The sequence below is a fragment of the Anarhichas minor genome, unplaced genomic scaffold (genome assembly GCF_050575085.1).
Source record: "Anarhichas minor isolate MPS153535 unplaced genomic scaffold, ASM5057508v1 ptg000017l, whole genome shotgun sequence".
NCBI classification, from domain to species: domain Eukaryota; kingdom Metazoa; phylum Chordata; class Actinopteri; order Perciformes; family Anarhichadidae; genus Anarhichas; species Anarhichas minor.
This window is the reverse complement of record NW_027466463.1, coordinates 5,145,055-5,158,752: the sequence shown is the minus strand read 5'-3', so window position 1 is coordinate 5,158,752 and position 13,698 is coordinate 5,145,055. Positions and strand designations below refer to the sequence as shown.

At 41.1% G+C, this 13,698-nt stretch overlaps 1 protein-coding gene across 6 annotated transcripts; it reads right to left on the bottom strand.

The window, feature by feature from the left end:
• Positions 1-208: 208 nt before the first annotated feature.
• Positions 209-12,178, bottom strand: tdrkh (tudor and KH domain containing). Of its 6 annotated transcripts, none has more exons than XM_076093077.1 (14): positions 12,159-12,178; positions 8,543-8,703; positions 8,319-8,413; positions 7,395-7,596; positions 6,884-7,023; positions 6,485-6,809; positions 6,199-6,365; positions 5,352-5,527; positions 4,911-4,975; positions 4,627-4,778; positions 4,417-4,527; positions 3,717-3,771; positions 1,999-2,081; positions 209-1,910 (listed from the first exon to the last, which is right to left on the bottom strand). In XM_076093077.1, the coding sequence occupies exons 1-13, from the start codon at positions 12,161-12,163 to the stop codon at positions 2,026-2,028; spliced, it is 1,710 nt and encodes a 569-aa protein (XP_075949192.1). In that variant the 5' UTR covers positions 12,164-12,178; the 3' UTR covers positions 209-1,910; positions 1,999-2,025. The 6 variants fall into 6 exon arrangements, with proteins under 6 accessions (XP_075949192.1, XP_075949193.1, XP_075949191.1 ...); XM_076093078.1 differs by lacking the exon at positions 12,159-12,178 and adding an exon at positions 11,729-12,078; XM_076093076.1 differs by lacking the exon at positions 12,159-12,178 and adding an exon at positions 11,642-11,667.
• Positions 12,179-13,698: the final 1,520 nt, after the last annotated feature.

Below are 13,698 nucleotides of genomic sequence, written 5' to 3'. Positions count from 1 at the left end.
TTACCTGTGTCTTTGTTAATTATCCAAGTTATCGATACAGATGTATTTAATGCAGTTTATTTCATCTGATATTTGATGTTGTTGGTTAATTTGCAACCTAGTTATATACATCATGTATTTACTTGTTATTTTTATGTCATGTCAGAACCAAACATACCTACATGGAAGTGAGAGCATGTGTTGATCATGAGGCAATAAATAACGACAGTTGAAAAATATAGACATTTGGTTTATTCTTATTAAACAGCCTTCAGTGGACCTTGTTTCAGTTACCACTTAGTCATAGCACCATCTGTGCTTCCCATTTTGACCTTCATTACTATATCATCACTGCACTCATCACTCATCTTTTTTATCAATATGCAATTTCCCATAATGCACCATTCCCTTTAATGGAAAGACATTTTCCTTCAAATTTTAATAAAACAGTTTGCTTCCGATAATTCAAAAATCAGCAAACAATTGTGACCCATTTACCAACACAATCATCACATAAATACACATTTTTTGATAACTGATATGTTTTCAAACTTTCATACATCATTTCAGCTACATCAGGGATCTGCAATATATCACAGAAATGTATTCATGTTACTACTCACTGGGATTAATCCCATAATATCCACATCTTTTGACAGTGTTACCTGCTCACTCCCATCTCTCTGAAAAATAAATATCAGTGCTAACAGCAACAACTCTGCACACACAAATTGTCTTTGATTAAACTATATTACGATCTGTATTGCATTAAACAATGCACTGATTAATAGAAAAGTTGATTCTTGCTGTAAACATAGTACATGAATATTAAACCACCTGTAGTCACACACTGTTCCTAACATACTCCAATCTGCCCAAATTTATCTATTTATATTAATAAATTTTTCTTCTGTCGGCCTGGTATGTGCTTACATCAGTGACTGTAAATAAGAATTTCTTGCATACGGTCATTCTATTGCTTTGAATTTTATTTTGAAATATTCTTACTTCCGGGTCACCTGTCTTTCTTTGAGTCTCTTCAAAAGAAAAAACTAAATGTGGCTCATTATTTGACTTTGGTTCTATGAAAACGTACACGGACCAGATAATAAAACTTCTCCAACACAAATACAAGTAGAGGGGATATTCATTGTGAAACTAGTTGTTTTACAATTAAGTCACTTCAGTTTCGTACCACTTTCTAAGACTCAAACTATAACTTAAAGAAATTATGATTTATGCAAAAAGAAGATAAACTAGAGAATAAACCCTTCTCCAAATATCTGGTAAAGGCAGCTTTGGGGTAAAATGGTCTTGCTCGTCTTAATCCATTTCTTTATTTTGAAATATATATTTGTAATATGACCAGCATATCAAAGTAAGACACAGACAATTCTTGTGACATAAAATAAATCCTTTATCATATATAGTGCAGTCTTTTACACCTCTGAAGGTAAACTACCACGTTCTTCTGTCCTTAGTGAATGCTTTTCAATAGATCCCACATTTTTATACCGAACAAAATCTGCAGAGCAAATTCAATAATACTATATGGTTTCATTTCCAAAATATAAGAACTTGTCAGACCAAATATACAGGCCATGAAAATCTTAATATACATACAAGTTGAGAAAAAATAGACATTAGCTAATCAGCTGCCTTCTCGTTCCACCGACTCATCACAGTGCTTTTTTCAAAAATAATACTGGCTTTCTGATTTTGTTCCTCTCGTCATTTCTTGAACACGAAACGTAGTAACGACACATAGTAGCAGAGCGGTGTTGTACAACACAACAGCAAGAAGGCAAAGCATAGCAACTGTACTGTGGTAACACCAATAAAGTGAATATGGCTGAATAATATGGCTTCACAATGAGGATTTATGCGGTTGGGGTCAGACATTTGAACCGATGCTGAGGAGTGGACGGTCTCTGGAAGACAAGAGGAGGAGAGGTCTTTACTTTAATGGACAGAGTGGAATGTTACAACTCATTCAGTCCTCTAGCCAGGAAACAACACCTTTGATATCTCTTCATGTCTTTGGTCTCAGAGCAGCTCATCTTCTATGACATCGTCGACGCTTCCTGAGATTGAAGCAGCTTCTGTTGGACAAAGAGAAAACACTCCAGTTAACGTCTATTTAGCAATCATCCCAACAACAGCACAGCTGGACTCAGAAGGTTGTCAGAGAATCACAGTGGGATGAGTAATTTCACTGAACATGTAATGCACTGAGATAATGTCATAAACTACTAATAGGGCCGCATATTGAACTTAAGAGAAATACTTCACTCCTAAAATGATCATTTGTTTATCAATTACTCGCCCTGTCTTACCTTGAATTCTTGGAGATTCTTTTTATTTTTAACTCTTTAAACACGGCCCCCATATACTTCAATTCATCCAAAAATATCTCAGTTTTTAATTCTGTTCACCGCGGAAACATGCGAGAAAAACCCAGTTTGCTTCAGGAATTAAAGGTAAAACGGGGTGAGTAATTGAAATACAGATGGTTATTTCAGGGGGGTGAAGTATTCCTCCAATTACAATTCCACCAACAGAAACGTATCTGGAGCACTGAATGCTCAGACTCTGTCTTATTGTCTGATCAGATAAGTGTGACCTTTGGCTTGTTGTTTTCTCTTTTTTTTGGGGGGGGGCTAAATATTGTCTTTAGAGAGATATACTTTTGATACGTTATCCAGCGGTTAGTTCATTTACAGGGCCCGGTATCTGAGCGCCGTGAGGACTGAACTGAAACACCTCTGGCTTAGTGTGGAGTGTGAGAGAGACAGCTGGGCCTACGTATGCATTAAGCTCCAGCAGAAATCACCCACAGCACGTGAATTAAGGAGTTCCAATTCAACATTGACCCGCACCTGTTTACTGTGTTGTAAAATGGGCACAGGTTAATGCTTAAATCTGACGTCCGTCCTGTTCGCCGCTCGTCCACAAAGTCGGTTCCACATTTCTGTTGCACATCTCCGTTAAGAGCCTTGGCTGGACGTTGCTTCACGCTCGGGTGAACTGTTTTTTTTCCCCCTCTGGTTCTGTAAGTCCTTGTATGTGGCATTATACTAACTCCCATTTCATCTTTATCAAATGTTGTCTTCCCAAAACCTTGTTTTCCTATCTATTCCAGCTCCATTCAGGTCCCTATTTGTCCCCTTCACCTTCTAGCATCTTCATTTCGGCTGTGAGCACATGTGGTGGCGCTGGTCCATTATTTGTTTCCAGCTGAACCGGCTCTCTCCGTCATCTCTGCTGTCGTCTCCTCCTTTATCCTTCCTCATCTCCTTATTGACAGATGTTCTGGCAGATGTGAAGGTTGTTGCTGGTGCAGCTCCTCACTAGACTGTTCAGACCTGACATCGGCATGCGTCAAGCGCTCCAGACGCATTGAGATCAGATGGCTCAGACCACATTCTGAGGCGGTCCACATTCTTTTAGCAGTTTGTTCTGGAATGTGTCCTACATTAAGGACCGCCTCTTACAACTGACGTCCCACTTGGATTCTCGATCCAATCTGTATTTTTTTAATAAATGGTAAATGGACTTATATTTGTAAAGTGCCTTTCTAGTGTTTCCTGTCTAGTGTCAACATTACATGTCCTCATTCACACCCATTCACACACTGATGGCAGGGACTACCATCAGAAGTAACCAACCATTCACACCCAATCAAAGAAGCCAGCAAATATTAAGTGAAGGAGGGAAATGGAAGTTATTGTACTCACCCGATAGGCTGATGCAGGAGAGACTCAGCTCTGATGAGGCTCCGATCACGTCGTCCTGTAGGAGGACAAGAAGATGTCAGAGTGTTTGAGAAAAGAACAACAAGTGTGTATCAGCGACAGTACTGAGTCGGCTACGTTGTGGTTTGTTGTTCACTAAAAAGCATTAATGCTAGGGTTTTCGTTTTTGCTTAAAAATGCGGTTGAGATAAGCTTTTGTCTGGTTTCTTTAGACTCAATGTTCACGTGTTCCACGTAGATGCTTTGGTCTGATAAACGGTTAAAACAGCTGCTCCACTGACTGCATTTACATAATTACATAAAAAAGCAACAAGTAGAGGATGTTTTCAAATATTTCAGTCCCAGTTTAAGATGATATAGGAGGCTCCCGCCTGAAAGTTCTCCCAGTTCAATGTGATGTAAATGTGTTTGATGCTTTGTGGACAAATCATTTTCTGTCAACGGAGTGCTCGACTAATTGCTTCCGCTCTACGTCAGCCTCTACGCAAGCATTCAAGAAAAAGAGAATTCTTATTATCATTAATACATTTTGTGGTTTCAATAGAAGTAATAATTGTCCCTTTAGCGTCTCTTAAATCTAGATATTAAACTGGCCTTTAGATAAAACCGCTGTTAACTGTTATTCGTTAAACCTTTCCGTCATCAGTGTTAATGAATGAATCCAGTGTGTTCAGTGAATCACCAGCATCCTCTGTAGACAGCCAAGGTTGCTGCCCTCGGTCGTCCCGTTCACCGCCTCCTGGAAGCTGACAGCATGGCCCAGCCGTACGAGCTCCTCGCCGATATCTACGGTCTGAGAGAGGCAGTTGTTTTTACAAGGTGTGTGCAAGGAGACAGCAGACAAACACAGATACGCGACACAAAAGAAGAATAAAAAACCACAGCAGCTGACCTTGCCCTCGCTGTTGTCGTAGAGCTTGACGCTGGGCCAGGAGGAGACGTCAGAGTGGGAGTAGCTGCAGAGTTTGGCCTGCAGGGGTCTCCAGCAGGCGCAATATGTCAGCTGCTCAAACTCATCCAGGGCTGCCTCAGTCCACACCTCTCCTGACCAACAAGAGGACAATTTAGGAAATGTGAAAAACAGGAATTTGAGGGGAGAGCAATCAATTGTTATTTCTGAATATTGCACAAAGTGTTCTACTTTTTCTGAGTTACAAGACTGTGTGATAGTTTTACCTTTTGGTCTCACTCCTGCCAAGTTGCACTCAATGGCTTGGAATGGTAAGCTGAGGAAGTCGCTCCTGAAATATCAATGCAGCAAAAGCAATTCATAACTTTGCTAGGGCTGAGCCATTTTATCAAAATATTATCATAATCGTAATATGACCTTCAGGGATTATGAAATGGCATGTTTGTTAAAGGCTAAATGTGTGTCCAAATAGCATTTAAAATGAAATATTGTGGTGCTGCAGAGATGTCCCAGCCCACACATAATCATCGTCTCTACAGACGTATGAAAACAAGCGCTTTAACATTGTTTTCAGTTTTCACATTGTCATTTGATACATTGTCATCAACCACATCCATTAGAGCCCTTACATACATGTATAGTTAAGAGATAGAGCCTCTACTTGACAGCGAATGCAGTGGAGGTATTACTGTAATCTACAGACTTACCTCATACGGCAGAGGCTGTCTCTGGGCATGTCCCCGTTGTCCCCAAAGTCAACGTAGTAAAGGTCCACCAGTCCAGAGCCCAGCACTCCCAGCACCCTGGCCCTGTTCCATGTGCCGTCCTCGTGGTATGGAGCGGCCACGATGTCCCCCACCACAATGGTCTCCACCCTCTGCTCCTGGAGAACAGGAGCCCACTTGTTATTTCTAACACAACAACTTGTTTGTATTTTTTACGACTCCTATTATTATACTTTGTCTTGCTTTTATCTGGGGTATATTCATGCTGTAACTTTTGGAACTACAGTTCCCATAATTTGGGGGCTTTGGGAGATCTTAACAGGAAGTTAAATGTCGGAGTCAGTGAGTTAGCCGTGCGCTAAAACTTGAGCCCTGTTTTTTTTGTCTGCATTATAAGTATGCTGAACTAGCTATTAGCAGTTCCTGTTTGCAATGCACCAGTGACGCTCTGATTAATTTGTTCCAAATAGTTTGATCGGTGGTCTCTATAAAGGCTGATCAGATGACATTTTCAGTATTTGCCAGTCTGAAGTCACATAGAACGTGGACATTGGAGATAATGATATCCTCGGATAGTATAAGTCACACTGAATGCATCCAGTCTGTGTGGTCAGATTTGACTGAGTTTGCGGTAATGGTGCACTAAGGGTTGCCTCCATGAGCTGTGTGTTACAGCCACTTCTTCAGCTGTTAGTGCCAACTGTGTTGATAAGCGGGCAAAACCAGCAGACCAGGCTGCAGTAACTACCCATCACCTCACACAGTGTCTTTTACCCTAGTGATGCCTCACAGTTTATGTCATATACGTAAAAGAGACAGCAGTCCTCACGGTGGGGTTGCCACTGTTGAAGAAGCGGGTCATCTCCTCGGTCAGTTTGTCCAGCTGAAGGGAACGAACCCCCAGGATCTGGATCCAAAAGTGGTTCGGGTTCTCCGATGCAGAAACATAAACCTCTAGATGTTCATCAGGCTGGAAGCTCAGGTCTGGGCTGGGAACTGGACAACAGAGAGGAAAAAAAACACATTTTTGTATGATATGACTGTGTTCAAGGACAGGTTTCAGTGAGGATGTTGCGGTGTGGATCGTCTCCTCAATTATTAGAAAGTGAACTCACTTTCGAACTTAGAAATTTCAGAGAGGGAGTCTGTGGAGACACTCTCATCCTCCTCCTCCTTGTTGGCTGTGTTGGTGATTTTAAACTCCTCAATCTTGTCAAAAATAGTTTCTGGTTCTGCTGCGGTCCCGTTGGCATGGATACGCCCATTCTTCTCTGTCTGGGAGTAAGGACTGTTGTTGTTCAAGCCCTCTGGGGCTTCTGTCTCTGTGCCGTCTGGCCTCTGATTCACAGCGGTGTGGCCACGTTTCTGCCGCAGGGCGGATGACTGTGAGATCTTTGTCCTCACCATCGTGTCCTCCCGGACTTTCTCTAGAATCAGCTCCTGCGAACAGATCGTAAAAGAGTTTAATTTATGTTGTTACAAGTGGACTGACGGCGTGAGGGACTCCTACTCACCTTGGCGTGTTTCACCTCCTGTCTGGTCCCTGTGATTGTCACGTTGCCCTTGGCCCCGGGGCCGTGAGTCTTCTCTTTGGAACAAGCTACTTTGGCCCCTGTGGTCCTGGTGATAAGTTTCAAACTCTCCCCGCCGCGGCCTGCAACACATACACCAAGACACACACACAGGCGTTGGGTTAGTCAAACAGTACATGGGGCTAAAACCAATTTGATATTCTTCTTACCATCAACAAATTCCATTTGCGGAGCCAAACAAACAATGAATAGATCCTTGGGGCGGATTTAGCAGAGTTAAAAGAAGCTAAAAAGCTCTGTAGGTCAGAGGGGAACTGCAGAGTTGGGTGATAATTCTCTGTTGGATCTTCCCTACATGTATAAGTAACATCTTTCACATTGCCAATTGTTCATATAACATATTGGCTAGTGTAAGTTTTAGCATGCAAATGTTTTTATGCTAATGAGAAGAATAGGCTGCCAGCAGTAAAAAAAGAAAACAACAACAATATACCTATTATACGTCCGAAGGCGGTCTGAGGAACTTCCAAAGCCTCGGTCACCGGTTCGCAGTCAGTGACCAGGTTCTCCAGGACGCAGCGGGCCAGCAAGACCTGCTCCTGAGATCCCTGCAGCAGGAAACAAACAGTCGTCTTACATCCAGCCTCCCCGGGATTCGGCAAAATCCTCACATGAGCTCCGGACTGCTGGGCCACCTGAGAGAAAGAGACAGCAGGCGAGCACAGTTAGGCTGCCGGAGAGGACTTTCCTCTTCATATATGAAAGTTAATCATCTTTTGTCCTTTATCTTTAGGACAACACAAGCTACTTGAATAGGTCTTCTTGGGTACTGAGAAATTATGGGCGTGTCTCACTATCTTCAAAATTTCTGAAATTATCAAAATGAGGGACTTTAATATGAAATGTTATTTCATCATTCTATGGATTTGTTAAACAAGAGTTAAATCTTATTTTTTTAAACTTCTGTGATTTACCTCAAAAGAGGCCGAGTGCATCTCCTTGGCTGACAGGTGAAGGGAATGGTGACTAAACCACTGAGAGTCACAATATGAACATTTTATTTTGAAAAGGGGCCTTCCAAAATAAAATTGAAAGATGAAGTAACATTTCTCAATAATAACTTGAGTTTTAAGAATTTCTTCAATTATTTAGAAATTGTTATACTATAAATAATTAACTTTTTTTTTATGTACAAAACACTTTTGGAGAGACAAAATTCTGCAGATGAACTGAAAATGAAAGTAGTGATTAGTTGCAACCCTTACCCAAATAAAAACAAATCTTTGCAAAAAAGAAACTCATCTTGACAGGGGAATTATATATATATATAAATACATATATATATATAAATACATATACACACAATATATATATATATTTCTAAAAAAGATATGTTCATATTTTAAAAGCTACTCACCATGTCCAAGAACTTGGCTTGGTATGTGGATATGTTCCTATAAACTTCTACTGGAAGTGTCACCTTGGACACCTCAGTGTTGGGCTCCTGACCAGCTGATGGCAAAATGGACAACAGTCAGTCACAGATAGACTCATCAGAGAATAAACACAAATATGAGCAAATATACAGAAACCTGGCTGGAGTCAAAATGGCACCATAACTGTTCAGCGGCAGATACTCACCGTGGTTGGCACTGCTTATGTGGCGATAGACCATGTAGCCCACCGTGGCCCCGACAGAGAGCCCCGCAGCCAGAGCCACTATTTTGCCTGAGCTCAGGGTGCTCTTGTGACCCTCCATCACTGCGTCCATGACACGCCGTGCACCCAGCGGGATGCTCCACCTAAAACACAGAAATGACTTAAGTCTCCATCCCAACGGTCCTAAAAGTTACTGCTCGTTTTCTTTCTAGGTCCAGTCCTATCAACTCCTGCCTAGGAAATGTCTTTACAACAAATCAGGCCTTTGCTTTTGCAAAAATGTGATATGCAATCAGAATGCATTAGCTGGCGTCATGTACAATCCTCAGTGTTTTGTTGGCCTGCTGGGCAGTCATGCAGCACAAAGCTTAAAGCATTAGCCAGCCTGAAAACAACACAGTAGATCAGCGCTCTCAAAACATACCCACATTACACACCACTCTGAGTTCTCTGTGGAACCCAATTGATTAGATTATGTCCCATTGACATGTATGAGAAGATGCCTGTTTTCTTATCATACTTATTTATTTCACACTATTGATTTGTGTAACTGTCTTGGTAACCACATTACATAGATGATAGTATACAGGAAAGTTCACTGCTTGGGACCAGTAGTTTGACAAAAAATAAAGATTAGACATTTTGACTCAAGGTCCACTTTCTCGCATTTCTTCCATGGAGCTTTCAACCATGAGTGGACCTTGAGATTTTTTTTTTTTTGTCAAACTATATGATGAAGTGAATTCCTGACCGTAGGGATGCACCTATCCGATAGCGATACCTGAGCTTTGGGTATCAGCCGATACCAGCGTTTAATTAATACGCTTCTGTTACGTGTAAGGCAACACCAGGCCTGACTTAAACATTTTCATCTTTGTAAATCAAAATGTAACAAATTAGATATAAAAGATATAAATTTACTGAATGTTAATGTATTATTCAAATACTCAATCGTGTAACAGCAACTTGGTAAACGATCTTCAAGATCAATAACAAAGTGTTAACCTTTGTAATGCAGCCACTAATTGGTCAACACTTAAACAGGAATTGTAGTAAGTAAACATAGAATTAAAATGAATGTATCCCCCCCCCCCCCCCCCCCGATCCAGCTGTTTGAGTCAGCACCGGTGCATACCTACCTGACCATAAAAACAGCTGTGGACAAAACAATCTCACCCAATATTCCATGAGGTAGCTGTTCTGGGGTTTTCAATCATATTTTGCGAGGTTGTTCGTTATGAGCACTTGAAGGACTTAACACCCAGGTTGATAGAGGTCAAAGTTCAATCTTGATCTTAGAAAGAGCAGTTGAGAAACCATCTGCACAAAAGAACATCACTTTATGACTGAAATCTACACAACAGATGCTAAATGGACATTATGGTGGGATTGTCTTCTCAACTGCATGAGAATTGGTGTTAGTGAAACATGTTACAGTAGCGATTAGGTTATATAATTGGGATAATTTACACTAAAGTAAATGACAGTGAACTGTAAGTGTTCCTAGTTTAGTTGGGGACCTCTATAAAGTGTACTTAAAGGACCCCTGGAGGCCCCCTTGACCCCATCTTGAGAACCACTGCAAGAGATTCTTACGATGTAGCCCGTCACGGTCTCAGACTACATCACTTGCCAAAATAATTAGCTGGCAAAAGCGTGCACAAGCAGTCACATACACGCAATAAAGTCCCTTAAATGATGAAACATTTAGTGTACACTGTGCATACACAAGCAGCACTGCGCATCTTATAAACGCACCAAGCCAAACTGCTCTGCTGTGACCCTGACTCCAGGACGGAATGCACTGGAAGCTGCTGCTGCACAGGCTGCATACCATTTAGCTCAGTTGGGCAACCTCCAGCCATTCCATTAATCCCTGAACACTGGCAGCCAATTTAGTGTAACTCTGCTTAAAAGTACAACTCGCACACACACACACACACACACACACACACACAGAGACAGAATGCACTGGAGGTGAGCCAACAGTGATGAGGGTGGAGACGACGCAGGACCGAGGGAGCACACAGCACCGCCATGCAAGATGCGTGTCTCACTGGGAGAAGAGGGCTCTGGGACAGTAGTTGAGAAACACATGGGACTTGGACACTCCGACGTCCATCTCGGAAGAATCGGGACTAAAAGATAGAAATCTTCTCCAGTCCACGGCTCGTTTTTTTGAGGGGGGTTTGTTTGTATTGTTTACATCCACGTTCAAGACTACTGACATGACAGGTAGAAGGAGAAGACAGATTTAGCATTCAAGTCACTACATGACAGTAACTGGTCAATCACACTGCACGGCCTTTAGTGGGAGACAATGAGAAAATCATCATTAGTTCATCAGATATCATCAGCGATTTACTTAATGCAGATCTTCACTGTGGTAATATGTGCAACCAGTTAGTCTTTGCAAAACAGATTCTGGCTTAAAATAGCAATTTCAAGTAGAGTTTCTTACAGAAAGACGTATAAAAATGTGCAGACATAACATATGACTTTTCTGAAATTGTTATGCGTTTAGGCATTTAATAGATCCGTCAAACAGCAATTTGGGGCAATAACATAATCCCAAATGTCATAGGTGGTTCTGATGCTTGGTACCGCCTCCAACACGTTGTGTTTAGGTAGGAGAAGCTTTGAGAGTTGATAGAATGTTTAGCTGGGTGTCCCACTCATACAGTGTCTTCAGTCACGTTATACACGAGACGCTATGTTTGAGCATCAGCGAAGCGTTGACATTTTGAAACAGAGTTTGGCGTCACGTCTCGTCTCTCGAAACCACCGGGGAACATCACCTGTGCGACCTGCTAGATAGATAACCTTGGCTCTCTCTTCGGCGCTCTAAGGCATATTATCGCGAAACACTTTTGTCAACACCAAGACGAGAGCCAGTGCAACTTAACGTCAACCTCCACATGCACAGAATGTATTTTCGACTTCCGACGAGCTTCCCCAACGACCGCAAACACACCTCTAAGCTAGCCAAGCTAACATTAGCTGTAGCTGCTAGTTGGCACATGCACGCGAGTCAAACATTTACAGAAAGGTAACAAAAACGTCCTCGGCACGCGCACATACCCCTGACAGTACATCCTTTGTATGTTGTGAAGGTCTAATGCAATTCACAATTAACAGGAAATACGTGTTATAATGTATGACACTTACAGACACCTTGCTCTCTTTCGAATCGACCCCGTTTGCAACTTCTGTCAAGCTACAAGTACACCGGAAACTATTTACATCTACGTTTAAGCCTATGTGTGTAAGACTAATAACAGTATGGTTGTGAAAAGTATGTGAAACAGCAATATGGTTATTACCACTTATCAGACCCCGCCCGAAAACAATTCACGTTTATTTCTTAAGGAAACGTGACTGCCACCGAAATAACGACATTTGCGTTGAAAGGTCCACCGGAAGTCTGTCTCTTCGTTCCAGTTACTTGACACTTGTGCCAGCAGATTTGATGCACTGTCCCATCCACACAGGTGCACCGCATCACAACAGTGAATCACGCTTGGGACATAAACCATCCGGGGGGATGTCGTGAATATTTTATGAAAATAGAAATTCCACATTATACTTATACACCTACCTCATGTGTGTATAGAGCCTGTTAGATTAATCATTCCATGTTTAATTCTGAAAAACAGAAATATGAATTAATACAAGTGACAAATGTGTTAGATAAATAAATAAACAAGATTTTAAATACAATTTATTTATAAATTGTAGGGATCACACTTTCATAACTGCATAAATATGTCAAGCAATGTTACGAGTAAATACAACTTATAGAATAACTGTATGGCATTCCTCATGCATATTTACAACTTGAAGTTGTTTAATATAGTCTTAATGGTCAAAACATTTGAAATAAAAAAATCAAGTTACATTTATAGTTTGTTGAATGCGTGTGCTCCAATCTGCTGACACGTCTATTATGAATGTGTGAGTTGAGTGCTGTCAAATATAATGCAGGGGGCAATTCGTTGGCATTGCATTAACGATGGGTCAAGCTTAAAAAACTCCTACTAGACACCCCCTGATGACATCACAGGGGTTCTTTTTCAAATTTTGGAAAGCTCCTCTAGAGCATCCCTCATGACGAATAAACTGATCTTCATGTGCAAAGTTGGAGTTTCTCTTTAAAAAAAAAATCATTTAAAAAGCAAAAATAAATTCAAGATAAAATACAAACTCTTAGAGCACACATATTTTAATTAAAATCAGAACCTTTAGTGTGCGCGTGTCATGAAAACACAAATGTGTCTGCTATTGAGACTTATTCTCCATACAAAATATAGAATAGGAATTTCACTCGGTTGAAAAATATAGTCGTGCTCATCCTCTCGTTACTTACTGTGGTGAATTGTTTTGTGCGACAACATTTTTTAACAAAACAATCGCATAAATAAAAGTGTATTTATTAACATGACATAATCTATACACAAACACATTTGTCAAAAGTCTTGAACATAGCCACTTTAAAAAATACAAAATATACATTTATGTATTTCGTGAACAACTATATCCTAGTCCACCCCCACCCCCCTACAAATCAAGTGACAGAGGCTTCAGCTCCTAGCATGTGCATGATGATGTCATCAAAATGCAGAGCATCAACTCTGCAGGTTGTACCAGAGGCTTGGTAACAAGCAGTATGAAGTCCATGCTTGACATTTGCGTTGTGAACAAAAACAGTAGAACTATGGAGAACATGTACATCGATCAAGACAGAGCATTCACTGGATCTTATTCATGCAGCATAGTCCATATGTGTCATGACATAAAACACAAGTATGAAACAGGGCCAATACAAATTAATTTAAACCATCTATGTTTTCTTGCATTGTGATGTTTGTCTTAAAACCATCTTCAGTAGTTTCATGCGGATTACGCCGTCAAGTCAGAAAGTGATTGCGAGTAGTACCGTAAAACTTAATTGTGCTTTTGCACTCGTTTACTTGTACCTCCTCACATACAACAACCCCCCCCCCCCCCCCCCCCCACACACACACACACACACACACACTTTAAATGTGGATCTTAAAAGAGCAGTTGTAGCGATGTATTCACTAAAACAGGCACACACAAAAAAAAGCCAGCAGAGGTTTGAACAGGGCCGTAGCCAG

What these genes read in the sequence shown, in the direction of transcription:
- tdrkh (XM_076093072.1), bottom strand. Translation starts at nt 10,425, where the DNA reads ATGGCTGGAGGTTGCCCAACTGAGCTAAATGGTATGCAGCCTGTGCAG. An exon ending in CAGCAGAGCAGTTTGGCTTG is followed by an intron (nt 8,704 to 10,318) that starts GTGCGTTTATAA and finishes TCTGTGTTTTAG; the next exon opens with GTGGAGCATCCCGCTGGGTG. An exon ending in CTCCTGCATCAGCCTATCGG is followed by an intron (nt 2,082 to 3,716) that starts GTGAGTACAATA and finishes TTTGTCCAACAG; the next exon opens with AAGCTGCTTCAATCTCAGGA.